This window comes from Emydura macquarii, unplaced genomic scaffold (assembly GCF_026122565.2).
Source record: "Emydura macquarii macquarii isolate MOO-44397 ecotype Brisbane River unplaced genomic scaffold, CSIRO-AGI_Emac_v2 contig_67, whole genome shotgun sequence".
NCBI lineage: Eukaryota > Metazoa > Chordata > Testudines > Chelidae > Emydura > Emydura macquarii.
In genome coordinates this window covers 586,292-614,142 of record NW_027130204.1, presented here as the reverse complement: position 1 = coordinate 614,142, position 27,851 = coordinate 586,292, and the positions used below count along the sequence as shown (strand labels likewise).

The 27,851-nt window shown below is 49.7% G+C and overlaps 1 protein-coding gene across 5 annotated transcripts; it reads right to left on the bottom strand.

Annotated features, from left to right (window-relative positions):
- Nucleotides 1–1,587: 1,587 nt before the first annotated feature.
- On the bottom strand, nucleotides 1,588–27,664 carry LOC137144968 (2-hydroxyacylsphingosine 1-beta-galactosyltransferase-like). Of its 5 annotated transcripts, none has more exons than XM_067535838.1 (7): nucleotides 27,549–27,664; nucleotides 16,258–16,315; nucleotides 13,642–14,486; nucleotides 10,091–10,230; nucleotides 9,903–9,979; nucleotides 9,296–9,515; nucleotides 1,588–1,764 (listed from the first exon to the last, which is right to left on the bottom strand). In XM_067535838.1, exons 3-7 carry the CDS (start codon nucleotides 14,482–14,484, stop codon nucleotides 1,593–1,595), a joined length of 1,452 nt encoding a protein of 483 aa, XP_067391939.1. In that variant the 5' UTR covers nucleotides 14,485–14,486; nucleotides 16,258–16,315; nucleotides 27,549–27,664; the 3' UTR covers nucleotides 1,588–1,592. The 5 variants fall into 5 exon arrangements, with proteins under 5 accessions (XP_067391939.1, XP_067391627.1, XP_067391700.1 ...); XM_067535526.1 differs by lacking the exon at nucleotides 1,588–1,764 and adding an exon at nucleotides 5,569–7,552 and having other exon boundaries at nucleotides 27,549–27,626; XM_067535599.1 differs by lacking the exons at nucleotides 1,588–1,764; nucleotides 27,549–27,664 and adding exons at nucleotides 5,569–7,552; nucleotides 27,094–27,259.
- Nucleotides 27,665–27,851: the final 187 nt, after the last annotated feature.

The following is a 27,851-nucleotide window of genomic DNA, read 5'->3' as shown; positions in this document are numbered from 1 at the left end:
TTTTTCAGTGAAAGTTGAAATTCTCACAAAAATAACATGACTCCAGGAGCTGGAGCTTTAAGAACATTGAATATCATGATACTCCCGATAAAACCATAAGTTGATAATGCTGTGTAGGGTTGCCACCTGTCCAGAATGTCTGGGTTTTGGCTTGTGTGTCCAGTTTTCTTGATCTAGGGAAAAGGTAGTAACACTAAGTGGACAGAAGGAGGCAGCAGCTCACACAGCTTGCAGCATTACATAGCCTTGTGCAACTTGCAGGTGGCGGGCAAGCTGGTCTCGGCTGTACTGATGAAGACCCTCTGAGTGGCAGGTGCAGGGCCCAAGGGGAAGAAGCAATGCAGGGGCAGGGCTTTGGGGAAAGAGGCGAGGCAGGGGCGGGGCCTTGGCAGTCCAGTGACCAGCCATTAGAAAGGTGGCCACCCTATTTCTCCCAGCAGCTGGGGGAGGCAGTGCTGCAGTATTGCCAACTCTCATGAGGTGCTCCCGAGGGCCGGGACTTTGGCACCTGCAGGAGGAGTTGCATGATGGCGTGAGAAGTTCCTCTGATCCTGTGATTTTCGAGGCTAGGCATGTGAGCAGAGCTCCGGGCCTAGAGCCTCGGGGCTGAGAACACAGATCTGTCCGGCCTTTGTGTACGGTGCTATACCAGAGTGAGGGTCCTGGGACAGCGGGAGGCAGGGGAGCAGAGAGTCAGGAAAGCGGTGCTGCTGGGACTGGCAGAGCGAGGGAAGTAGTGCCAAGTGGTGAAGTAGGTCACTTGGGGGCCAATCTCAGGATTTGTGAGGGTCTGACTCATGAGTTTTGGTCTCTTGAGGCTGGCAATAATGGGAGAGAGCTAGTGATAGAGCTGACCAAAGCCACACAATACTCTGCCTCTCAGCAGCCAGGGTGACATTATCTACCCACCCCAGCCCCAGCTGACCGTTGGAGTGCCCGTACCCATGCTTTTTCCTCCCAGTGACATTCATGCTTCAAGGAAGCATCGCCGGCACTGGTGCATGCAGTCAGCGCTGATCACGTGGGATGCAGTGTGCACGAGCTTCCTTCCCCCTTTCTAAATCTCTTTGAACAAGCCCATCTTATTAAACACACAGAGCCCCTCCCCCCCCGTGCCCCTCTTCTCTGTGTTACTGCCCTTGGTTTGGTTAACTGAGCAGATGATAAAGATTAACTTTATTTATGCATGCTAGGGCATGCAGCACCTGATTACAGCCTGCCTCTCCCCACCCCTTTGAGAACCACTGCACAGAAGGGCTCCTGCTGGGACCAGACAGTCTTGACATTCATGCTCACTCTTTTCCCCAGTGTGTGTTTGCTGCTGGGACCACCATCACCGCTTTCCCATGCAGCAGACAAACCCACTCTTCCTCCAGGGAATGGGTGGGTATCGGCTTGCCCTCAGATAATTCTGCCCCTTCCTGCCTGCAAGACGCAGCAGAGACAGAGGACATTTCCCATTGCCCCACCCCAGTTCCCACCCGGCAGCCTTTGTCGTGTTGATGCCCCAGGCCTGGCTGCAGGTCAGACTGAGGATGCCTCTCTTCAGGCCCCCCCTACAGTGATGACCGCTAGAAGAAACTGGAAATAGATTAAGTCGTTTCCACCACCACTCCTCTATCATGTACAGCACCCCCACCAGGAGAGACTGGGAGAGGAGGAAACGAGCTGACTTGGTGCTTCAAGGCTGGAGCATGGAGAGCACAAGCTAGACGCTGCAGCAGCGCCACCCCCTCTTCCACTTCCTCCCAGCCACAGCACGACCTGAAAAACAAACCAGGATCAAAGTGCACAAAGGATCGGGGGAGGCGGTGGACAAAACTTTTGGCCATTTCATAGCACAACAAAACCGAGTCCCTGTCCTGCAGTGCCCCCTACTGGTAGGACTACCCCTGAAGAAGCTCAGTATTCCCCCCCCTCCCTTGACCAGGAGGCACCAGGTGAGAGAAACTGAACGATCTCCCTAGTGCAAAAGGATGGCTATGCTCCATTCCCCCACCCATTGTACCTGGTGTCTCTTGGGCAGAGAGGCCAGGACAGGTCTGAGCTCATCCCATCTGGCCCCAAGGCAGGGTTTTCTAGGAAGCAGTGCCACCTAGTGGGTAGAATGGGGTAGTAGGCACAGCTAGAATTCCTGCACAGGGAGCCCACACTTGCGCCCTTCTGTTGTTACAGAAAGTTCTCTTGGCTGGAGAGGGTTTCTTGACAGGGATGCGGTTGTAGTAACTATTTTGGTTATAGTGGAAAAAACATCAAAGAGGAAGGTCTTGCATTGTGCCTCATCTCATACAGAGAGTCAAACTTTTGCCTATGAGCCAGCGCAGGGATTACGTGTGACACAGAGCACCATCTGGGAAAGGGGAAATTGCTTTTCTTTACAATCAACTGTCTCAGCCCGGACAAGCTCACTGCACCTCATAGGCCACTGTAATGGAATTCATCCATGAAGGGTATCATGAGAGCTCTCCCTTGAAAGCTTATAACTTATCAATACCCTTCATCATTGGGAGGTGTGTATGGGGGATGATATTTAAGGAATAATGTAACTATATTAAAAATTATGGTCTTGGAGTGAAAGTACAGTCTTGATGGGAAGTATATATCTTGATGAAGGCCTATTGAAGAGGGAAGGAGCTGTCACACTCCCCGGCTAGCCAATCGTGTAACATATTCGTCCATCATTCACCTTTGCACCAACCCAGAAAAGTCACTGGAAAGCCCTCAAAGACGATAAACAGCAAACCCAGTCGGCCGTGAAAACCAAACAGTGAGGGGGATCACCCTGTCTATGAAAAAAGCCTGATTCATCCTATCACACAGTGGAAAGACATTCTGCATCCATTCACTGAGGCAGTGGCTTGAGGCACGGGGTGCTTCATAGAAGACTGGGTTCTAGGAGCACAGGCTGAACTTTTGGGTTAGAATCGATTAGCTACACAAGGGAACAACTAATAAAGGTCAGCCCTCATTCACATTTTAGAATTGCTGTAGGTAGCCAGTGATCAGGGACAGATGCTTGGCTGGGGTACATCCACTGGCAGAGCCCCCCAGTGGTTAATACTCAGCTGGCACAGGCATGACTCCCTCCTGCTGGAGGCAGGTGGCTACAGGTGACTTACAGCCCAGGCTGCCCTCAGAAGCACCACCCTAAGACACAACAGCGAGGTTCTCACAGCAGCCTAAATTGTGGTGCAGGGGGCAGAAGTATCCTGCAAAGACTCCAGCATGTGCATGGTTTTCACAATCAGCTTCTAATACTGTGAATTCCAGTAAGCCCAGCTGGGGGAGACAAACAAGGCACTGGTCAGCTAGGAGGAAGGAAAGTTTCCAAGCAAGCTGGAGGGGGAGACTTTAGTTATCCTCTAGCAGCTTACGGAGGCTAACTAGAGGAGTCAGAGGCCTGGATTCTTTGTACCACTGAGGGAGGGGGTGTCACTGCCAGGTCTTCTACACATTTCCCCCTTCCAGCCAGCACAGAGCTAGAACTGCTGCTCGTTAGCCAGGAGCTGCTTTCTCTAAATATGGACAGCTTAGTGCCACTGGCTGTGCCTGTGAAAAATGAGGCACCTAAGTGACAGCATCATGTTGGTAGGAGTAGAGGCCTGGGCCACACAGAAAGGGAGATGTGCTGTGCTGTGCTGCAGCGATCCATCCCATGGGAAGGGCCCTGGGCAAAACAACATTTATTCACTGCTCTCTGAGGCCTGCTGGAGCCTCTGCAGTATGGCACTGACCTCCCCAGCCACATCCAGCAGGTTAGCAATAAGCTTGGAGGGCTCCTGTGCCAAAAGCTGCAGAGAGGCCCACTAGTTGGAGGCCAGCTGCATGGCCAACGCTGCAGGGAGATGCCCAGAAAAGGGAGTATTGGTACACTCCCCGCACCAGAGTTTCCACAGTGCCTGTGTAGTGTTTGAGTGGTCCTCTCCAAATTGACTTTCCCAGCCTATCAGGCACTGCGATCTGTTCACAAGCCTGCCTTTCCACATTGCTAGGCGAGGTTCTGAATAACCTGACTGCACAAACCAAACTTGAAAAGCAAGTTAATTCTCTCCCCCCGCACCACCCCATCCCTGGAGATGCCCACAGTCCCTTCCAAAGGGTTTTGCATACACCAGCAAGAATGCTACCATTTCAGCATTTTACTGAAGCACTTTCTGTTCCTTCCCAAAAACCCAGAGGGAAAGCCAGCCTTGCACACAAATAGCTGCATGGTGCCTAGACCGGAGTCTCAGCTCCTGAGCTTAGCCATCACACCCCCTTTCAGTCCACAGAGAAGAATGGGGAGGCATGGCTCTGAGCACCACCCTTCAGCAAGTTCAGGCACTTCTCTTGCTTGATGCCCCACAACTCATAGCTTTGGCTTGATATAACAGCACATGTTCTTCTGTAGATCTTGAGGCACTCACTCAACAGAAGAGGGCACCATTTTACAGAGACAATTAATTGTTTTAGAGAAGTTAAGTGACTTGCCTACAATGACACAGCAAGTCAGGGCACAGTTGGGTCCTGGCTTAGCCCCCTGCAGGTCACAAAGGGAACAGCTGGGTGTCACACTGACTTTTACTCGCAGAGGGAAACAGGCACCTCCCCTTCCCTGCCGGAGCCCAGTCCCTGCACACGTGCCTGCTCCAGGAACGGCTCTGCCCAGCATCTTTCCAGAAGGAGCATGAGCTAGAACAGATTTTGGTGCTCACTCCTGCAGTTTCTCTGTTGATGCGATGCAAGAAAGCCTAGCACCACCTCTCTGTGCCACGGCCCTATCTCTGCATCAGGAATGCACACGGACAGGGAAAACCGGCCCAGCCCACAGCAGGAGAATCAGTTGCAGCAGCAAGGCTTACTGGGAACAAGTACTGCACACTGGTCTCCTCACCAGCACGGCAGCCTTCCCTTTTTCAGGCTAGAAACAGCACCTGGAGGTCAGCTAAGCCACGGGCCTTCTGCCTTGCTGCACCAAACTAAATCGAAGTAGTCGAGTTGCGATGTGGGCTGCATAGGCCAAGAGGAACTACTGACGGCCCACCCCACTGGTGCCAAAGTGCTGAAACAAGTATACGAGCTTCACGCCCCCTACCCTTCCGCCCCAGGACACCCCCATGCTTTCCAAGTTGCTCCTGGGTGACCAGTGACTCATGGCTGATGAATTGGAAACAGCTGTACTAGGCCAGGCATGTCGTGAAACTTGTTATGCTGTTTTTTGAAAAGCCACATAGCCCTTATCTCAACCATCTCTTGGCCAAGGCATGAAGGGCAGGGGAGGCCAGTTCTCACAACCCTCTTTCCTCAACTACCAGCAAGAAGCGAGCTATTTGTCTCCAGAAACCCTCTGTCAGCTGTTTGTCTTGGCACATTCCTCCCGTCTGCCCCAGCAGCATGTAAGTTACATCCACTTAGACTCAGCAGTCCCCAGGCGGAAGGGATGTAAGTTACATAGGACTGCCAGAGGTAGCCCAGGAGCCAGGATCAGACGCATCAGGAAAGTGCAAGAATCCTCATGAAGTACAAATCACACATCAGTAAGCAGATAAGGGTTTACGTTTGTGTCTCTTTGCACCAGTGTGTTTGGGCTCTAGATTTGGCCGAGAGCAGAGGACAGACTCATCTCCATTACCCCAGCAGCCAGGGATGTCAAGAAGGTGTAAGGGAGGAGCCAGAATTCGGCCTGCTGAACACAGAGTCCTTAGTCATGCCTCCTAGGAACGTGAGCGGCACTGGAAGGACATGAAGCTTGACACTAGAGTTGGAGCCAGCAAAAATTCCTGCCGGCTCCAAGTGCCCCTACCCAGTCAGCAGCTGGGTGCTGTGCCGGAATGGCCCCTTCAGGATGGCAGTGTAGGTGCAGTCCCACAGATTGTTCCCCCCATTCACATCTATGACAAGCATTTTATCCTTAAAGGCAAACTAGGAGCCAGGCCCAGGAAACACAGTGGACCCACTGGCAGATGGTTAACCCTGGCTGGGGGATAACGGGTCAACTACTGCAAGAGTCGGGACAGCCTCAACCAACCTGCCAGCGCAGAAACATCCATGCTTGTTCCAAGGCATCGCCAAGTGCATTTTCCGTATGGCTATAGGTGGGTTGTAAGACTAGGGCACAGAGTTGGCTTGGCTTACAGTTGTACAGCTCAGGCGGCTGGAGGCACTTGGTCCTTGGTGTCGTCACCATACCACACCCTCGCGATGGGGAGCGGGCAGGCCCAGTCATGTCTGAGGCTTGGTTTCCTTAACAAAGCGTAGTGCTGCCTTTAAAGAGCACTGGCCTTAAGGCTGCTGGGCTGCACTGAACTAAAAGCTCTCGCACATGATTCTCCTTTCCCTTAGAGACTGGACCTCCTGGCTCAGTGTCTCTGCCCTGCCTTCTTCCTCAGTCGTCCCAACATGGAGTGTGTGCAACTGACCAGGTGAAGACGGGGGTGTGCGCTGGAAACCAGGAGGAGGAGAACGCGGCGTGGCAGCAAGGGAGGAGCTGGCTGAGGACTGCGGCAGCACGTATGGAGAGGCGTTGGGGAGGCTTGTGCAGCAAAGGGCAAGAGCCACAAAAACTGAGCTGGCTTTGAATCAGACCCCGCTAAAGCTACAGCCGCCTGCATCTCGAAGGAAGCACTCCTCATGCAGACCAAAGACCTCCGCTCAGAGGAAAGACGACAGTTTATTAAAACATAAGTAAGCACAAACATAGCCTCGCGTGCAGAGCACCAAGCGAAGCAGCAAGAACATCTGCCCAAGAAATATAAAACAAAGATCAATTTTTAAACAACATTTAGGGTGCCCTTCCCTTCCCCCTCCACAGCTTCCCCCCTGTACCCGAAGGAGTCCCAAGTTCTCAGGGCCTTGTTAACGGAGCTGGGGAGAAACGGTAACTGCTACAGACAAAGCACCACTCCTGCCCTATGCCCCACGGCAGACCCAAGCAAGCCAGAAGGGTAACACCAGCATCTAAACCAACATGAATAAAAAGGGAGCAGCCCCCACGGTCCTCCCAGAAACCTCTCTCTCATGCCCCGCCTCAACACTCCCACAGTCCTGGCCAACTGCATTCACCCACACCTCGCTCCACGTGCCCGCCCACACATGCTGTACCCAGGGGCAAAGGCCCGTGTGCGCGACGCCCTTTCCCCCCTCTTCCCAGCCACATGAACAGCAACCAAATACACAGAACAAGCTTTAGTCTCTGTGTGCAGGTTCTTGCACTGGAGTCTGTGTCATTGGAGGGGGCCAAGCCCCAACCGCGCTACGCTACTGCATCTTCTTCCCCTCTGTGAGGTGGCCGTTCAAACAACTGCTGTTCAGTTGCACAGGGCGGGCACCCTTCCCCCTGTACCACACAATGGCTTTGTACAGGGCATAGGCAGCGCCAGCCAGACAGAGAAGAAAGACAGCAAGGATATCCAGGCAGAAGTACTCGTAGAAGGAAAGGTCATAGACGGCTGGGCGAAGGTACGGTGCCCCATTGTGGCGGAGGATGTACTCCAGCCAGTACACTGTGCGGTTCAGAGCATGCATAGGCGTGTCTCGGTGCAGAGCCGAGATCTGCTTGGCTGCTTTACTGTAGCTGCAAGGGGGAAAGCAAAAAAATCAAAGTCATCCGTACTGAAGCACTGCTTTATCCAGAGAGGTGACTGAGAAATAAACCAGCCCTTCCGATTCACAACGGGCACGAGGTCTACAAGGATCCAAGCCCCGCCCTCTCACACTCAGGCCCTAGATCTGTTCCTCAAGTGCCTATAATCACCATCATGGACTGTTTTACTCCCGTTAGTTCTGCAGAGCAGATTCAGCTGTGGCCATGCGAGCCAGTCTCTTCTGCCGTATGCATCAGGAGCGGAGGGGTCAGGTAAATTCCAGTGATGGAATCTTTTTAATAGGCACCATGATCACATTAAAGGGTCAAAGGACCCAGCTGGGTTTTTACATCCCAGGGGGAGCCTGTAGGTGGCCCCGTAAAAAAAACCGAGTGATAGAGGCACTTTTCTGACTTTGGGCCCGATCCTGCCTAGCACCAAGAACAATAGCAATTGGGTGCACTCAGCGTTTTACGGGAGCGGGCTATAGGGCACCCCTTCAAATGCAAGATATCGCCAGGTCACTTCAGGAGAGTTCTAGCCAATATCACACAGGAAGGGCAAAAGTCACTCGCTGGCCCAGTGATCTTAAAAATCAGATGAAGAATTGCATCTAGTATACACCAGTCCTAGCACTAGCTGTGCTTACTGGTCAAAACCTGATAAATACACCGGGGGAAAAATACCAGGGAGGGAGAGGAATTATTTAAGTTCAGTGCCAATGTGGACACAAGAACAAATGGATATAAACTGGCCATCATGAAGTTTAGACTTGAAATTAGATGAAGGTTTCTAACCATCATAGGATGGAAGTTCTGCAATAGCCTTCCAAGGGATAAAAAACTACCAAGGGGTAAAAAGCTTTGCTGGCTTCAAAACTGAGCTTGGTAAGTTTATGGAGGGGATGGTATGATGGGACAGCCTAGTTTGGCAATTAACTGATCTTTGACTACTGGTGGTAGATATGCCAATGGCCTGTGATGGGATGTTTGAGGGGGTGGGTTCTGAATTACTGCAGAGAATTCTTTCCGGGTGTCTGGCTGGTGAGTCTTGCCCACATGCTCAGAGTTTAGCTGATCACCAAATTTGGGGTCAGGAGGGAAATTTCCCCCAGGGCAGATTGGCAGAGGCCCTGGGGGGTTTTCGCCTTCCTCTGTAGCATGGGGGATGGCTCACTTGCTGGTGGATTCTCTGTACCTTGAAGCCTTTAAACCAGTTGTTTAAACCAGGCGTGGGTGGGTTGTTTAAACCAGGCGTGGGTGGGTGAGGTTCTGTGGCTGCTTTGTGCAGGAGGTCAGACTAGATGATTCTGACCTTCAAGTCTATGAGTCTCTGTGTAAAAGCCATTTGGGCAAGACCAACCAGATTGCCTGGCGAGGACTTCGGGGCACAATCTGCTCTGATGTGCTAACATGTGGCTATTCAGATGGGAGAAGATTTGAGCAGCATTCCAGGATTCAGGGAGCATTCCACGGGAATTTTACAGTTAAAGGAATGCAAACAAAACCAGAGCCATTTCCCCGTAATCGTAAATACTGACACACTCGGGTTTTTGGCTGCTTCAGGCACCCGTCTTAAAAACAGAAGGCGCTGGATCATGCAGCCGAGCAAGCAATGCACCTGGTGGAACCAGTGTTTGATCCAATTGTTACAGGCTTCAGAAAGGAGGATGCAACCAACTTGTTCATCGGTTCCCTGTTGGAGTGACAGAGCTGTTGGGCTGACAGCCTCACCTGGGGTTAGAGATGACGGTGACTATGGCCTGGTAAAGGTCATCTTCGCATACTCGGCTCCAGTCCAGGAGAATCCCCATGCCTTTTGCCTGAACTCTTGTCATGATGTCAAACTGGTCGCCATAGAAAGGGAAGCCCACAACCGGCACGCCATGATAGATTGCCTCAAATATGCCATTCATCCCGCAGTGGCTGACGAAGACTTTCACATTGGGGTGACCTAAAGTGAAGCGAGAGAAAGCGAGTCCCCCCTGGCTGCTCAAATGCAGATGCCCTAGTTTGCCCAGGCCTTCTCCATACAAAACACTTGCTGCATCAATACAGGTGTGGGAGGAACAGGGCATGTCTTGGGGATAGGCGGAGGGTGAGGAGCCAGGAAGGACCCTCCCCCCATCTCCTGCTGGGAAGCACCTGATGTAGCAAAACCAGTGGGGGCTGGTTTCACTGGACAAGGAGGCCATTGCTTTCTGATCCCACTCACTCTGGGTGACAGGCTCAGACACACCCTACAGTGGTATTTGTTTTGCTCTGGTTGTGAACAAGCACCTGAAATACAGTATTTCTCTCACCCACATTTCTCTGCCTTTTGCAGCTCTCCCAGTCTTACCCAGCAGGTCATTTTGGGGCAGCCACTCCATCATCAGTGTATTCTCACCCTGGTTATTTGGCTTCTGACCAAAGTATCTGCCAGGAAAACAGAGAAGGGAAACCAGGATAAAGCAGACTGAGCTGGAATCACTCCTGGAAACCCAATCCTGCACCAACCTACAACCAGAGAGAAAGGAGGCCCCTCACCTCCACACGACCCTCTGCGGAAGGCGAGCAAATGCCCCAGCCATCTTCTCCACCAAGTTGCTCGGGAGTGCTCGGATCCCAATGCCAAAGGAGACGACAACAACACCGGCGTCTGCAGCTTCCACCCAGAGGCGCAGGCCCTACAGGTGAATGCACACACACAGCTTTGCCTCACAGCCTCTCCCCAGAGGGCTGGGACACCCCACCACCGTCCTGGAAAGTCTTCTCTGTGGAGTGGGGAGCTTCACCCGTCACTACCTGTAGAACTTCAGCTTTCATTGAAAAGCATAATTACACTGGTAGCCACTATGGCTGTAAAGAAGGCCTTCCCCATCCAACCCTGCACAAGGCCATCTCGCTGAGCCGGCAAACAGCTCTAGAAAACAGGTGGGTTCTCTGTTTGTAGCTTTGGCAGGCAAGAGCAAAGTTACCTAGATGCTGGTAGCCTCCCTGCTCGTGTTGGGAATGGGCAAGAGAACCCATTTCACGATGCTGCTTTGGGAGACTCTAAGCAGCAGTAGCAGGGGCTGGGGTTACTAACTGTTGAGGAGGAGCCCCAAAATACAGGCCTTTGGAAACCAGGCAGGTCTGGAAGGGACATGAGAAGAAACTGGGCACCTTTGCCATTCCAGCATCGAAAAGGATGCTCTAGCCAGACACAGATATGAAAGAAGCCCCTGAAGCAGGGCCTAGGGACAGTGCCCTGACAGAAATCTTAGCAACATCCCAAGCCATTAGGATTTTGCTGATGGGAGGCTTCCATCCTCGTCTCTAATATCTACTTCTGGCTAGTTGATTTAGTTCTTCAGATCCTTAAAGGTATTTAGGCTCCCAACTTCCACTGGTTTGGGTGGGATTTAGGTGCCTCAATATCTGTGAGGATCAGGGCCCCAGTTACTAGGTGTAGGCAGTGATACTGGAACTAGAGGTGCTGCCGCCTACCCCGGCTTGAAGAAATAACAACAAACGCCAAATACATGGTTTCTATCATCAGTGCCCCCACTATAAAATTGTTCCAACATCCCTGCGTGTAGGTAGGTTTTCCAGGCTGCCAACAGCTGGCCCATGTACACACTCTCCTGAACTACTTTTCCCTTATCAGACTGATTTGGCCTGATCCCAACAATTATCTCCACCTCCTTGCCCCCTCAGGTTTCCCAAGTGTGTTCTCCTAACATTGGAGGATTTCAGGGAAAGGTTTTCAAAGCTGCCTCAAGGAAGGGGATGTCCAATTCCCATCAAACACTCTGAAAATCTCTCCCTAACCTCCAACTTCCTTAAAAACAAATGTTGACAAGCTGAGATGCGTGAGGAAACATTCCCCCCCCCTCAAACCTTCCAGTTAAAAAAAAAAAAAAAAAAAAAGGAGGGGGGTATGAGGGAAGGTTCATCTCTCAAGGGGGAAAAATAACAAAGCTGCTTCATCTAGAAACCGCAAATCATGCCCTCAAAAAGGCCTTGTGTGGAAGTGTCAGGTCAGCAGGTGAAAGGGTCTAATCTACAGTTATTCACATACAACATCTGACCCTTTGAGACCTCTGTGAAGTGCTGGCTGGATTTTAACCCTTTCTTTACAGCATGGTTCATTTCAAGAAGGTCAGGGGCCAAGGAGAGATTAAATTCAATGATTGGAGGTTCTCTTGAATTTCATGGCAAGATTTTCTTTGGGATGCAGAACTGTATTTAAAACCTACGTTTTTAAAGAAACAGGAAATTCCAGATTTTTAAGTAGCAGCTGTAACTCCTGTAAATAGATAATTAAATTGCCCATGTTATACTAAAAACCCAACCTCGGAAATTCAGGAATTTCATCGTTAAAGCTCCCTCTGGAAATGTAGCTAACCTCATATCAATGCGCAGCCACCCACCCAGAACGTCCTTTAACACAAATACCTAATCCACATTTCCAGCATAGACCAAACTCTCAGCTACCCTCTCTTAAATACGATAAGGATATAAAGAACCAGAGCTGTTGGGACTGCTTCCATGCTGGAATTACAGGGTTAGGGCCTCAGTTCAAGATGGAAATACCTTAATCTACATACATCTAACCTAGCATCCTACCACCCAAATGCAAACAGCTGAGCCAGCAGCCATCTTGCCAGTATTTAATTAGCAGCAACACTCTACAGGCTGTGTCCTGCAAGATACGGGGCATAGGGCTGATCTAGGGCAGAATACATAAGCACACCAGTAATCCCCTGAGAGGCACTTGGGACAACTCTCATTTAAAGGTCAACATGGGCTTAAGTGCTTTGGTGAATCTGGCTCAGCACCTGGCAGGATTGGCCCCAGGCCTCATCCACCCTCTGAAACGTGGGGTTCTCTGAACTGTATGTATCTGTAACCTCCCCACCTTACTCAGACACACACGATAAGCAAGGCTGGGAACACACAGGGGCAGAGTGAAGCATGGTTGTGGGACCTTTATTCCAAAGTTCCCAACTTAAAAAGAAAAAAAAAAGAAAAGAGTTCCATCTAGCAGTCTACCACTGGTGTTTTCATGTAATTGATATTTATCAGCAGTCTTAACTAAGACTGTCATCGGAGACAGGTGCTGAAACTGGCATTTTGTCTCCATTTCAAGCCATTGGCTAGGCCACGGGGACCTTCCTGTCAAGCCAAGCCATCTTAAATCTTGGCCACCGTAATCAGTTTTCTCTGAATGTTTTCAGCACTCCTCGCTCCACCAGCAGTAGCAGCTCTGGGAACTCTAGTGTAGACAGGGCTCTTGAAACTCAGTGCCAATGGCAGGGATGCATCACATCTGTACAACCCCACGGAAGAGAACAGGATTAGCACAGGAGACACTGAGAAGCAGACTCTGGCCTCTAGAATCTATTGGTAGTGTTATCTAGGAAAGAGCATAGTGGTCAGACCAATGGTCCATCTAGCCTAGTGCCAGATGCTTCAGAACAGGGCGATTTCTAGTGATCCATCATCTCTTGCTGAGTTGCAGAGTTTGCAGGGCTGGCAGTTGGGGGAGGGGAGAAATTTCTTTTAACTTGTAAACGGAGCTGATTCAATGCAGGATCAGAGAGAGGATAAGCCGGAACCCGCAATGTGTTTTTAAAGAGGTCATTTTTCAGAGTAGACCTGCACTTATGGAGGCGAGTGAGGGAACAGGGTTAAAAGGAAAACCTGGGGTGTTGAAGCAATAGGAGAACAGAGAGGAGCCTGCTCAGTTCAGAGCCCAGAAGAAGTCAATATTGGGCTTTTCCTGGCTCAGTATAGGGACTCTTGCTGCCAGTGCAGAACTCTCCAGTCCTGCAGGGTGGAGGCAGCGTTACACAGGACGGGGGACCCAAAACTGCATCCTATCTCATCCCCCCAACCCCAACACACACACTTGTGACCTGCCCTGCAGTGAGTTGCTGTGCAGGTTTCACGGGCTGTTGCATAGTTTCTGAGGCTCACCAGTGCCGGTCAGGCTCCTCAAGGGAAGACACACCCTGGATGGATCTCTGACCGCAGCCCATAGATGCCTTGGACAGGACCAGGGAAGTTAACCTCAGAGCTCTAAAGCGACCAGTCCCTCCTCCTGGACTTACCACAGGAAGGGGCTTTTCAGGCTCAGCAAGGATTCCCCCAGTGAAAATGACATGGGGGAGCGTGGGCCTGGGAAAGTCCAGCACCACATCGTTGCATAGGAAGAAGAGGCTGGTCCCATAGACAAGCTCCAGCATGGACTTCCGCGGCTCCACCCCATGTTTCTGCATGAGGTGGTCAAACTTGGGCAGGATGACCAGCTTGGTGGCGATGCGACTGACCACGTAGACCAGGAGATTCCAAGTCCGCCCCACCAGCCCCATCCTGTCTGTCATCAGGGAGTTAAACTCAGGGACATAGGCGATGGGGGACGTGGCACCAATCTCCGCGGGGTACCAGAAGCCGGTGGAGATGACGGCGTATTTGATGCCAAGGAGGTGGGCCAGAATGAAGCCACACATCTCGTTGGGGTCTACCAAGAACAAGTCAAAGCCCTCAGCCAGAAGCTGCTGCAGAAGGTTCGCATCCCCCAGCACTAGATCACAGTTTTCCAAGTACTTCTCCAGGAAGGAGAACATCTCCAGGGAGGTCCTCTTCCCCTGGAAGACACGCTTTATCTTCTCCTGCACCCAGGCATCCGCGCTCTCTGTACTGAAGATCCCCCAGTACCTTTGCACTCGAAGGCCTGGCAGGAAGGGCTCGGATTCCCGACCCTCATGGAGGAGAAGCACGGCCTCATGGCCCTGGTCATTCAGTGCCTCCGCCACCCGCATGAAGACATGTAGGTGGCTGTCGAAGACAATGGTGGGCATCACCAGCACCTTGGCACCATGGCAAGGATCCAGGCTGAAGGCGGCCGCTAGGAGGAGGACTGCAATGGGGCACAGCAGCAGCCTCGTCACCATCGCTGCAGAAAGAGAAATGTGCCATTACCAACTGCCGAGTGCTGTGGGTCCCCTAGACAGTCTCTGTACGGGGTGGAGAAGGGTAGGTGCTATGTGTGCCCACCACATACTGATGGAGACTTTCCACAGGCAGGGTCACTTTTAATATGACCCAGGCTTCTCCATGCACCATCCCCCCCACTTACCTCCTCTTTTGTTTCTGTGTTCTGTAATTGCCCCATAAGGAGGCCCTAAGTGGATTTCCCCTGCCTCTTCTCCCATAGCTACTTTTTAAAGACTGGGGCTGTGCTGGAAAAGCAACACTTTCCCTCACAGCAGAGCAGCTCCCTGGGTGTGTCTGAGTCCTAGTTGGTGACGGCGACGATAAGTCTTTACCGCTGTTTACACATGGGCAGAGCTAGTGCAGCTGGGAGAGGGAGCTGGATTCTACCCTGGTTTATGTATCAGCAGAACTGTTTACAAAGTTCCAATCTGTGACATCTGGGCAAGCCTGCTGAAAAGACAACAGGGTCACCAAGACTGCGCCGTCACAGATTGGCCTCCAGAGGGAAGGTGCTTGGCTTGCCCCTGAGATCTCCGGCTGCGTGTTGCAGGGCCGACAGCTCGGAAGGCCATCTTATTACTACTAAACCAAACGAGACTCAGATAGAACAAACATGCATGATTATACAGTTGGCTAGAGGAATGGGAGAGCCAGCTGTGGACGGAGCAGCAGAAGGGGCCCACAGGGCTTGCAGGGGTGACTGGGAGGGAGGAGACACACAAGCAGCAGTGGCTGCAACACAGCATTCCTCCCCTGGGAACGCCCTCATATTGCTACATGATTCCCAACTGGAAGCAAAGTTCAGTACAGCTCCATTGCATGGATCTACGGACCTCAGCACATCACTGGAAACTAACGTGCCTCCAGATGTCAGGCCTCACTCAGACCTTACATTTGGAGAGCGGGACCCTATCTGGGAACATTCATAGGAAGATCCAGCCCAGAGGCTTGGGAGAAACTGGCCCCCAGAGACGTTACAAGCAGAAATAGAAATGACTGGGTTTTTGACTGTTTAGATTCTTCCCTTGTCACCCCACAAAACCCTATGGAAATCAGTGCAACTGTAGGGTGGTGACAGAGCAGAATTTGGCTTAAGGTCTTACCCAGACCTTCCACTCTGACCTGACCAACCCCTTCTCTTCCTCCCCCTACAAAAAGACACAAACAAACAGGCTCCTGCTAAATGCAGCCTTCACCCAACTCTGGTGCCACCTGATAAGGACTGGTGCTGAGAGGGGAATGTGGCCCAGAGAGATGAAGGGGATGTGGGCATGGGAAATTCTCTCACCAGTGTTCCCCTGCCAACCTCAGACAACAACACATGACTACAGCTCATTTCAGAGACCCTGAGCAGCTGCTTGCCAGTACCCTTCCCTGGCACCATACCACACAGACACAGGTCATGGGGAATGATTGCTAGCGAGCCTGCTCCGGAAAGCACTTTGGCAGGGGAGTGAAGAGGAGACAGCTGGGGTGACTGCATTGGAGAAAATTAAATATTTGCTTGGAGGATGGAGGGAAGGAAAGATTAGGTTAGGAATGGAGGAATTGGAGGAGCAGGGCTCACACCCGGTTCACATGGCCCAGAAGATGCAGCTACTAAAGGGGAGCTTGGACAGATACATGGCAAAGGCAGAGGATGGGGGGCACCATGGAGCCAGGCCAGGGACTGAAAGGAGACGTGGGGAGAAGTTACAAATCCCCACACCACGTCCTACTACCCCGCTTACCTGCGGATTATGGAACAAAAGTCTCCTGGCAGAGCCTGCTGCAGACCCCGGGGCAGAGCTGCAGGAGAGAGAACAATCGAGAGTCAGCAAGATTACAGGGCATCCCCTCACCCAGGAAATGCAGCCAGTCTGATCGGTGAAGGAGGATCAATTGGCCAAAGTATTGGTCAGTTTCACCCATTCAGAGCAAGGCTTCTCCTAATTGCTTGCCAGGCAGAAGAGAAGAAGGTATAAGCACCGGGGATGCTGCCTGGGAAGACTCTGCAGATACTGGAGCTGGTACGGTAGGTTTGGTTAGAGGGGGAGGGGGCGTGAATGAGAGCTTGTGCTGCATGAGCTGGATGTGCTTCTTGGAGTACGTGCAGGGAGACTGGCAGAGGGGGTGGGTTTTCTGAGGGCTTGTAGGCGGCTAACACATCAGAGGGGTGAGTATAACTTGAGGAAGGGTCTTGAGTGATGTGAGCTGCCATTTAAATGAGGGAAATGCTAGAGCTTGTTTTAGACACGCCACAACGCCTTTGTCTGCCTTGTGCCCAGAGTTAGCTCTGTAAGGCAGGGATGAACAGGTTTTACAGCACTGAGCACAATGGAGCCCTCATCTCTGGTGCTACCCAAACCCAAATAATAAATATGCTTTTGGTGTGAGTGCTAGAGCTGGGGGCAGCCTGTGGCTGACCCAGGGGCCTTGCAGGCAGTACTGGCATCCTCTCTTTGGGGGAAATCAATCTCTAGCAACAGGGGAGACGCTCCCACAGCCACTGACCCAGCAATCTCCCATCTCTACACAGGCCTGTCAGCATGGCATGGTAGGAGCCACCAGCATCCTCCCCTTCTCTCCAAACTGGACCCACGTGCTCCCACCAGCCCTGATCTCTTCTTCCCTCTCCAAACCGACTCAGCTCCGCCCTGCCAAAACTCTGCCCTCCCCACGTGCTCAGGAAGGGATGTCTGGCTTGGGAATCCTGCAGCTCAGGCGGGACAAGGTTCAAAGCACGATGCAAGAGGCACATCTTAGGCCAGGCTTCCTATTAACCGCAGCCATGGAATCCCTTCTGTCTGCACCACACTCACCACTGCAGCATGCGAGCGCCTAACAACCCTACTATCACCAGAGTCGTGACAATTGGTCCTGTGGCTGGGGCCATGGCTGACAGCATCCCCCCTGCAGGGATGATGGCCAGATTTGACCAGCGCAGTGCTAGGAGCCTGTTGTGGGGGGTCAGAGAGGAGGGGAGCCCTGACCCTCTTTGGAATGACGAGCTGGGGCGCTCTGCAGCAAAAGGCCAGGGGAGGATATAGGAAAGGGGGTCACAGACCACTTTCTCCCTCTCCAGTCATGTCTGCCCCCACCCCCCAGTGTTTTCCCTCCCCCCAACTCTCCCAGCCCAGCCCTCTCCAGGCCCAGAGTCCTATGTGCACACACCTCTGGACTCCTCCCTTCTGTAAGATTAAGACACTGCACCCTGCCCCGCCCCACCCAGCACCCCACCCATTGCTGGCCCTGGTGATGCAGGAGCAAAGGCACTGTAGTTAGCTCTGCTAATCCACATTAGCCCCACTCCGGCCTGGATTTCGTGCCTGTGCTGCCGGCACCGACTGTTGATGCCCTAGGGACAGCGGGGTGTATTGCAGCCATTGAAGAGCCCAGGAGCCCCCCAGCGGCAGCAGGCGGTACTGCACTCTGCAGGAGAGCCACAGCATAGAACCATTACAGTGTAGACGGTAAGAGGCGCTCTGGGTGGCTCTGAAGCTTGTCTTTCAGAAGTTGGTCCAATAAAAGATATCCCCTCCCACACCTTGTCTCTCAGTCTATAGTGAGTCTAGCAGCTGGGGGCACTAGCATGGGGCTCAGGCCATCAGTCCAGGTCTGTACTGCACATAGGCCAGTAGGAACAGATTCCAAGAGGGAATGCAAGGGGAAAGGAGGATGCCGCTGTGACTTCATGAGAAATTGCTTTCAATAAAGGTAGTTAAAACAATTCTATACAGGAAACAGCGAAAAAAAGCCCAAACCATTCAGCTAAGGCTTCCAGGAAAAAGAGAAGCAAAAAGCAGAATGAGTTAGAGAGCCAAAAGGGGTAATAAGAAGGGCTTGCCATTTATGGTAATGGGTGAAATTCTTTGACCTGTGCAATGCAGGAGGTCAGACTAGACAACCCTCTTGGTTCCTTCTAGCCTTAAGATCTGAGAAGCTATAATACTAGCTGTTGATGCCTGTCCTGCCTCCCTATATGAGGCTACGGGTGATGGTAAAGTCCCTTCTCTATGCATAGGATAATAACCCAACCCCATGCCCTAAGAGGATCAGTAGTGAAATCTGAGCCCCACTAATGGGCAAATCGTCCCCCCCCCCCAAATCATACAGACCCCCTACACAAGAGGTCACAATGTGAAACTGCTTTGTTTCTTCATAGGATTTTACAAACTCATGACTATGCCTTATTGCATACATGGGATGCCAGCAACAATCCAACACCTGATCAGTTACTCCAGGGACATACACAAAAATCTCTCTCTCATTACAATTTTACAATCCTGAGTGAGGTGTCACTTGGAACACAACATCGGTACTGTTTGAAGCCCTGAAAGTGTGTTTGGCCATCACATTTATACTAGACCACTCAGACCAAGGATCTGGGATCTACAGCAGAGAGCCAAAGATTAAACCCAGCTGTGTGTAAGATACAAGCAGAAGGGAGGATGCCCAGAGGTCAGATCTTTATTGGGATTAGCAAACTATTACCAGAGGTTTTGTTTACCTCTCTATTTTCCTATACTTGCTACATCTTTGACCGTTAGGCTTTGTCTACACAGGAAAATTGCATCAATTTATCTTAATTCATTTAGAAACTGATGTCACTAAGTGTGTCCATGCAAAGGGGCTGCACCTGCTTATTTCAGACTAATTATTTTAACTTGAATCAGTTACAACTTTTTTAAAGGAACAAGGTAATCTAGAGCAGGTGATCTTATTGCATTTGAGACACTCATAGTATCAAAGAGACCATAGAATCATAGACATGTAAGAGTGAAGAGTACATCAATCAATCAGCCATCTAGGCCAGTCCCCTCCACTGAGGCAGGACTAAGTATTATCTAGACCATCCCTAACAAATGTTTGTCTAACCTGCTCTTAAAAACCTCCAATGAGGGCAATTCAACAATCTCCCCTAGGCAATTTGTTCCACTGCTTAACCACCCTGACAGTTAACAAGTTTTTCCTAATGTCCAACCTAAACCGCCCTTGCTGCAATTTTAGCCCTTTGCTTCTTGTCCAGTCCTCAGGGGATAAGGAGAACCATTTATCACCCTCCTCTTTAGAACATAACCTTTTATGCACTTGAAAGCTGTTATGTCCCCCATCTTCTCTTCCCCAGACTAAATAAACCCATCCCCCCCCAATCTTTCCTTGTAGATTATGTGTTCTAGACCTTTCATCATTTTTGTTGCTCCCCTCTGGACTTTCTCCAATTTGTCCACATCTTTCTCAAAAAGCAGTGCCCAGAACTGAACACCGTACTCTAGTTGAGACCTTAATAGTGCTGAGTAGAGCGGAAGAATTACTTTTCACGTCTTCTTACAACACTCCTGCTGATGTATCCCAGAATGACGTTCAAATTAAGAACCTCTTTTGATCAGCCAAGACTTTATTAAGCCTTTTAAAGTGCAGCCCTGAACCAGCAACAGGGAGGACAGGAAAGTGAACTACAAATCAAAATAAGAACCATTTTGATACAGGATAGGCTTTTTCCCCACTTGTTTTACATCAGGTTTTGGCTTCCCTATTTCTGTGCTCAAACTCTGGAGAAGACTGGAGTTTTGAGCCATGCCCGTTCTCAGCAAGGGAGAGGGAGGGCGTGGGCAGTCAGATTGCTTTGTTGGCACTAAAGCCTGTTGGTTGGGAGGAGAGCTCTTAGGAGAAGATTCCCTATGCCCATTCCCCCCCACCCCAACACCAGCTGGAGAAAAAGCCCTTCCCAACTCTAGTTCTCCAGAGGGCTCTACAGCAAAAAGAAGGAATTTGAGAAATGGTAGATACCTGATATGTAAGGTTCAGCAAATACAACACCAAGAAGAAGATTTCACTCACCAGATGTAGGCTCCTGCTCCTTCAAAACAAGTTTTTCCCCAACACATTTACCAATGAGGGCATCAGAAGAGCAGAATTCCTAAATGCAGAGGGTGGGAGTTCATTCCTTTCTTTCTCCAGGATGCCTGATATGTGACTCTTTAAATTTCTGCCCCCCCCTTAATGTCTAGTTCCTCAGCACCAAGAATCCCTTCTGTGTGGATGAAAGGCATTGAAGTATTTCTCTCTATTGCAGCCTGCTATCTTTCCAACTCTTCCTCAGAGCAGGAAGCACTCTCTTCCCTTTTGGTTTCCTTATTTAAATAGTCAGCTGTACCTCATCTGAAGCCAGAAGGAAAGAGAGGGCTCTGCAAAGATGCCAGAGGCTCTTACCTGAGTGGGAAATCAGCGTTCACTTCTTTTCTCTAGTTTGATCTAGAAAGAGTGGCGGCAGCCGCTTTCAGCAACTTGCTAATAATAGGTTGCAGTTACCCAGCTGGTTGTGGTATAGCAGTTAACTTAAGAAAGTCACAAGTGCAGTGAACGACCACAAGTATGCAGAAACTGAAGCAAGATGGGTAATTGTGCTGTATAAACAGGCAAAAGGGTAATTTCTCACTTCAGTCAGGCACTTCTGGAATGAAGAGAAAACTCGAGTAAAAAGCCTACCAGACAAAATACTGTCTAGACTAAGTCTGGGCATATTCTCAGGTAGGGAAAGTCTAACCCATGTTCAGTTTTTGAACTAATGGTTTTATAGTTCTGTGGACTTCATTGCCACTGATTCTGAGCCATCATTTTACAAGGCCAGCTAGTCATCCAGTCACTGACACTACCTTTAAGAGATTCTTATGTGAGACTTGAACCAACGCTCCTGTAGCACTCTGTAAAACCACTCCAGCAAGGTCTATGGCAAAGCAAGGCTAGATTTACCTTGATTTTAAAACACAAAATTATCATGGATATAATCATTTTCTTACACAACAGAAAAAAATAGAAGCAACTACAGAAATGGTTGAGAGCTCTTTCTATTCAGAATATTACCAGTTTCAATCGTCACTGAGTTTCACAGTCTGCTACCATCCAATTTTTAGGTTCTCAGCCATTTTTACTTTAGATATACACCACATGGGTGTAATTTGTACAGTGAGGCATGAGTGTATGCCATGCAAAGAGACCTAGACCATTGTGATATTAGAGGTAACTCAACCAGTAACCACCCTTACTCTTCACAGCTAATTTGCATGCAATGGTTTGATTAGTTGTATGAGAGCCAGTGGATAGTGCTACATCCGTGCACCCTTAAACCACTCTCCCAGCACAATCTCCTAGATACAAATCAACCACCCACACACCACTACAACTAGCATATACAATAACTGCAAACACTTCACTACAGCATACACCCTCATTTGCCACCCACACAACTTTCCCAGCACAACACAACCACACACAAATCAACACACCCAGCACACACAAAAACCAAAACAACACTCTGAAGCCTAGAATGTCTGTAGAGTCAGTGTGAAGTGATGGAAACTTTTTATTTCAAGTATCAGCAGGTTTAACAATCACAGGGATTTGCAGTCTGTTACTGTCCAGTTTTAAGTGCTCAGACATTTTTGGCTTTTTCTTTTAAGAAAAAGAAAGAAAACACGCGACTTTACAAACCACACCCAGCTTTTGGGTACTAGTAGGTCCATAACAAACAAGAAAGGAATTAAATGATGAAGCAACTTAGATATTGGACTCAGACACACAAAGTTTAGAAAGATAGGAAGGGACGAAAGCCTTGAAAACATACCTCCTGATTGAGAGCAAGTTAACAGAATACTTGGAAAGTTCACACATACAAGCAATACAGGCTCAGATGAAATGCATGCTAGGATAAAAGAAGTTCAAGAAAGTAAGTTACTGGATCACTAACAATGTTTTTAGAATTCATAAAGAACTAAGGAGATACCAGAGTGTCCAACTTCAGCAAAAGAAAGAAGTGATCCTATCAATTACTTCCCTATAATTATAGCTTTTCGCTGTGTTAACTCACAGACTGGGATCTGCTATTAGTGTGCTCAGGAACTGACACGACTCTCGTTCGATAATGACAGAAAGGCTTTAATTACTATACTTACAAACATATAAAATGAGCCCTCAAACCAAAAGTCCAGTATATTTTAGCTGCAAAAGCAATTATCCTCATTAATGCAGGCAAGAGGCGGCAATGGTTTCTTAGCAGCTTCCCCTGAGAGCTTGGATCCCTGGTCTCAGAAGACAGCTGGGCAAGATGGCAGGTCTTGTCAGTTTCTTGTCCAGAGTGATTCTTCACCCTTGAAGCTTGCCTGCTTGCTTATTTCCATTGCTTCTCTTTTATATTCTTAAATCCAATGTTTTTCAAAGCATTTTGGTAATTTACATGAGTAAACACAGGAATTCCAAAAAACAGTACAAGAGGGACAGACCCATGTGCTTTACTTAGTGAAAAGGCGCTAGCCACCTAGATTTGTTGTTTAGTTTCAGTGTTCCACCCTTCAAACAAAAGGATATTGGGGTTGTTGTGATTAAATTGAGCAATACCTGGGGTGGCTTCCAGCCATTAGCTTTGATCATAAGGTATTTTGAGAGGTCTGGAACCATGGAGGTCTAGCACGCCCTGCATTTAACACATTTCTGTTTACTACATAGATGAGTTACTCCCAGAGGATAGAATACTTCTTTCATTAGGGAAAATGGTCCAGACAAGAGAGGCAATTAATAAACAGTTATCTTAATGAAATATCAGACATACTCTGAGAATAGAAAAACAGCATGGGTGTGTTGCAATGAGAAACAATCACCCCTTTTCAAAAGGGACTCCAGCCACTATTTCACATACTCTGCAATATACAACTTATTAATTTGGTAGCTTAATTTTATAAGTAGGCCCAGCTTAGCTGAAATGTCATGGTCTACAGTCCCCGGCTTGATGCCCATAAGGCATTTATGTGGCATCACCTAGACATTCCAGCATTACCATCAAGGCAAGTAGAGCCACTACCTCCAAGGTTACATCTTCTCACTGGACATGCTTGGGTGCCTGCATTTATATTCGAGTTAAGAGAGCACGCAGCTCTTCTTCACGGGCACGGGACTCGATTCGTAAGAACAGCTGTCGGGTCCTACATACGAGAATACATTGTATTATCGTCAACAATACGCCAATGCTCAAAACCACCACAATGGGGTGTAATGTAAAGCCAAATTTAGAATGCTAATGGAGACCATCCGAAAAGGGTTTCCCACATGCGGCGCTGCGTGATATCTTCTGCTTTGTCTAATAAATGGATTTGCTCATGCGTTGCACGGTAATAACAGTGTGGTTTGCTGAAGTTTGAACTTCTTGAACCTTTTTATATAAATCTGAGTGGTGAATTAGTTTCTGCAGCTCATCTGAGGACATTCCTAATTGGACATCATTTAAATCAGTCTTATTAAAAATATGAAATCCCCAAATGAAAGATTGTTGGTCAAGTGTTTGTCTATTAAAGTTAAAATCACATCCTAAAATTTCTACAACATTACAAAAACAGTTAGAACTTTCATTTAAAACAACATTTTGTGAATTGATTATTAATACATTACATGTAGTTCGAAGACTCACACATCCTTCCCCAATATCAATGATAACACTTTGATTCGAATACTCCTTATACATAGAATATTGACATTCTGCTTGATCATTACTTAAGCATACATCTTTATAATACAAAACATAACCGGGACACATATACGCACATTGGTTAATTTTTTCACAGGGTTGAAAATTAATTTCTTTCCAGCGATCTTGTACTTTAATTGCCCATTGGGAAGATATGATAGGCATGAGGACAGTCTGATTAATGGTAATACTCAGGGGCACTAGTGGGCTAGCTATCAAGACTTGCTGTGGCTGATATTCAAGGATGGCAAGGCTTAATATTCAGGTGGTGGTATTAAGTGCCAAGGTGATTAACCTTGCCCAAGGACTGGTTACATATTCCTTGTTAATGGCTTCAGGTATTTCTCCTCTCAAAGCTTGATCAATTACATCTTTGGCAACAATATATTGCCATAATTGGGCTTGTACACATGTGAGGGTGGTTGAAGTGTTTGCCTCTAACCATAAGATGGCTTTTGCCAGTGTAGCACTGTCTGTAGTAAGGGCATTACTCAGGCTTTGGCTCAAGTCTGCCATCTGCAACTGTAAATGGCTAATTGCATATAAACCGTCATGTAAGGGGAGACCCATCTTCTGTACAATCGACCCCAGATCACTTAATTTTACTTGCCAATACTTCTGAATTAATGGAATTGAGTACCCCTATCTGGACCTGCTGGAGAACTAACTGTGCCTTTTCAGGGTTTACTTTGAAACCAGTGTCATGAATAATTTGCAACACCTTCTGTGTTCTGTTTAAACACTCAGAACATGAGTATGCTGTGACTAGTATGTCATCGACATAGGAAATAACGTGAGGTTGATCCTCAGGAGGAAGGTGGTCCCACATTTTGATGACATGGGCATGGCAGATGGTAGGAGAATTTTTAAAACCCTGTAGAACCCGGGTAAAATTGAATTGTCTTCCTTTGAAGGTGAAGGCAAATTTATACCAGGAGTCAAGGTCTAAGGGAATTGCGAAAATGCATTGGAGAAGTCTAAAACAGAAAACCATTTTGCATCACCAGCTATGGAAGCCATAACCTCTGGGTATTTGGCTACTACCGGTGCTCGAGTAGGGGTGGATTTATTAAGAGCTCGGAGATCAACAGTCAAGCGCCAGGTTTTCCTATCTGCCTTTTGAACTGGCCAGATAAGGCTGTTATTGGGGCTGGCTTTTTCTACTAGGACTCCTTGCTTAAGCAAACTATTGACAGTCTCTTCTATGCTGGGCTCAGCTCCCGTTGGGAAGCAGTACTGCTGCTGAGGTGGGGGGGTCTAATCCTGTTACCTTTTCTAGAGCATCAATTTTTCCACAAGCTAATTTTGATTGAGCCCAGACCCCTTGGACACTGTTGGCCATATCATGGACATCAGTAGGCCATTTAGGTTGTTTTAAAATTTCAGGAGCTTTAAGGGCTGAGCAGTGATGTACTGCATGAATAAAAACAGTTTCTGGCTCTTGTTCTTTAATGCTGTATCCAGGCTGTACATACAAGGTTGAATTGGAAAAGTCTTCAATGGCACAAAAGTCTCTTAATACATTTGTCCCTAGAATCCCTGTTTCTCCTAATGGGGTTAGGGCAAACTCGGCTCTGTTTACAGCTGTAGGGGTCGGTTCTCCAACCCAAAAATCACAGAGGGTGGGTAATGTGAGCAGCGGTTGCCTGGCCATTAAATCCCTCAAGAGTTATGACTTGGGGGCTTTGAAGCTGGGAAGTTTGGAGTCCCTCACAGCTTAAAACGGAGAGAGATGCGCCCGAATCCAATAACACCTGTTGCTGCCTCAGTTTCCCCAGAGAGCTTGGATCTTTCCAAAAGATCTGTACCTCAGGCCGTCCCCAGTGATCGTATGTTATGGGCCCAAGGATATTCGAGGGATGGACCAGGAAAACCGGGCTAGCCTAATACTCAGTATGAGTAGGGGCATTTGGTGGGGTACCATCAGCACTGCCCTGTAGGCTAAATTTAGTGCATGAGTATTTGTCAAAAGAGAGGGTCTGATTGTAAAATTCATAAGTGATTCTACCCACCACCACAAAGGTTGTTGTGAATTTTAGAATCACAGAACTAGTTAGGCAAGGCATTCCTTCAGAGAAGAGAAACAAGATTGCATAGTTCATCTATCCAGATTCTTAAACCACACCCAGCTTCACAGTGCCAGACTAGCCTATTTATGTAGCCAACCAAGGGCAAGAACATTTCTAATCATATATTTGATTATAAACCTGGCACTATTCATTGAAGAAGTTTGTGAATAATCTTGATTAGCCAATTTGAGACTTTCACAACACCTCTGCAGAAAAGCTTGTAAACAGAAAACAGGGCAAAGTGTATCAAGTTTTTCAGTAGGAATGCACCCAGTTTTATTTTAACAGCTTGATTAAGACAGAGAAGGTAGTCAACAGCACCAGAGGTGACATTTGCGGATGAAACTGAAGCCCAAATTCTCTTTCTGTATGCTAGCAAGAACAGGGGGTGGGGAGAAATTACTTTCCCCTCCCTTCCCCCCCATGCAGCAGCAGCTGCAATGCCGCAGGAGGATAAGACCCCACTTGTAAAACAAGACCAGCTAATACACTGGTTGGTTCACCCACTGCAGCAGCAAAAGCGCACAGCTTGCCGGCCAAGGGTAGCACGTCTGTGGAGGGCCTGACATTTCCTGCAGATGGCTGCATTAGAAGCACTAACATTGGCTGCCAACAAAGGCAACGCCACTGGCTGAATTACTTTACAGGGGCTCCAAAGAGCTCGAGCCATTTGCAAATTCAGCTAGGGCAGAAGCAAGATCACACAAAGTAACAAGCTCTGTCTCCTCGAGCCCATCACCCAGCTGCTCCAGGACCCGGGCCATAGTCCACCGCCGAGTCAGACCCCAGCCAGAGGCGGGCGAGCCCCGCCAGTGATGGGCTAGGGAGCTGCCGGCCTGCGCTCCCTTGGCCCCGAGTGTTCACCGCAGGGCAGGGCAGGGCCGAGCTGACACCGCAGGGGCAGCCCCGGGGCCGGAGCTGCTAGACTAGGCTCTGCCCCAGCCAGCGGCGAACAGAAAGAACCGCCCCGCCCCGGCCGGGCGCCCTCGCTGGCTCGCACCCACCTGTGCGTGTCCAAAGGCGGCCGCGGCGGTGGCCGGGTTCCGGGCCACCTCCCTCCGCCCGCCCGGCCGGGGCAGGGGCAGCAGCAAAGCGGCGGCGGGCATCGGCCTCCCCGGCGGCTCCTTTCAGCCCATCCGGGCGGCACAGACGGCTCCCGCCCCAGCCCACACGTCCGGCTTCCATTGGCGAGCGGAACTGGGGAAGGGGGGAGGGGAAGGACGGCCGGGATCCCCTCCCCGCACGGACCCGGCCGGAACTGGAGCCCCGCGGGCCTGGCTAGGGCAGCCCGGAGGGCGCAGCACTGGGGGTGCGAAGCCGGCTGCGTCGCTCCAGTCAGGGGGACCGGCTGGCCTGGGACTAGCCCCATGGAGGGGAAGGGCGGAGAGGGCTCCGCTGTGAAGCGCGCCCTGCTGCTGCTGCTGCCCGGAAAGCCAGGGCCAGGCGCTGCACAGCTTACCTCGCACGGCTGCTCCTTCTCCTGCCCCCTAGTGCTCCGGAATGGCGCGTGGCTTTAGTCGCTGAACAGGGCGGGAGGGCACAGCCTGCGCCTGGGAGGGGGGCTCAGCTCGGCAGCCTTTACACCAGGGCCGAGTCCCCTCCCAGCCAGCTGCAGCTGCAAGTGGTGGGGGTCTCCCCCCCATAATGGGTTTTTGGAGATCAGAAAGCATGGAGTCCAAAAGTAGGTCAGGAGTGTGGGAAAACAACCCCAGCCTGGTGTGTGTTTCAGCCGGGGCACCCACTCAGGCTTCTGGCTCTCCAC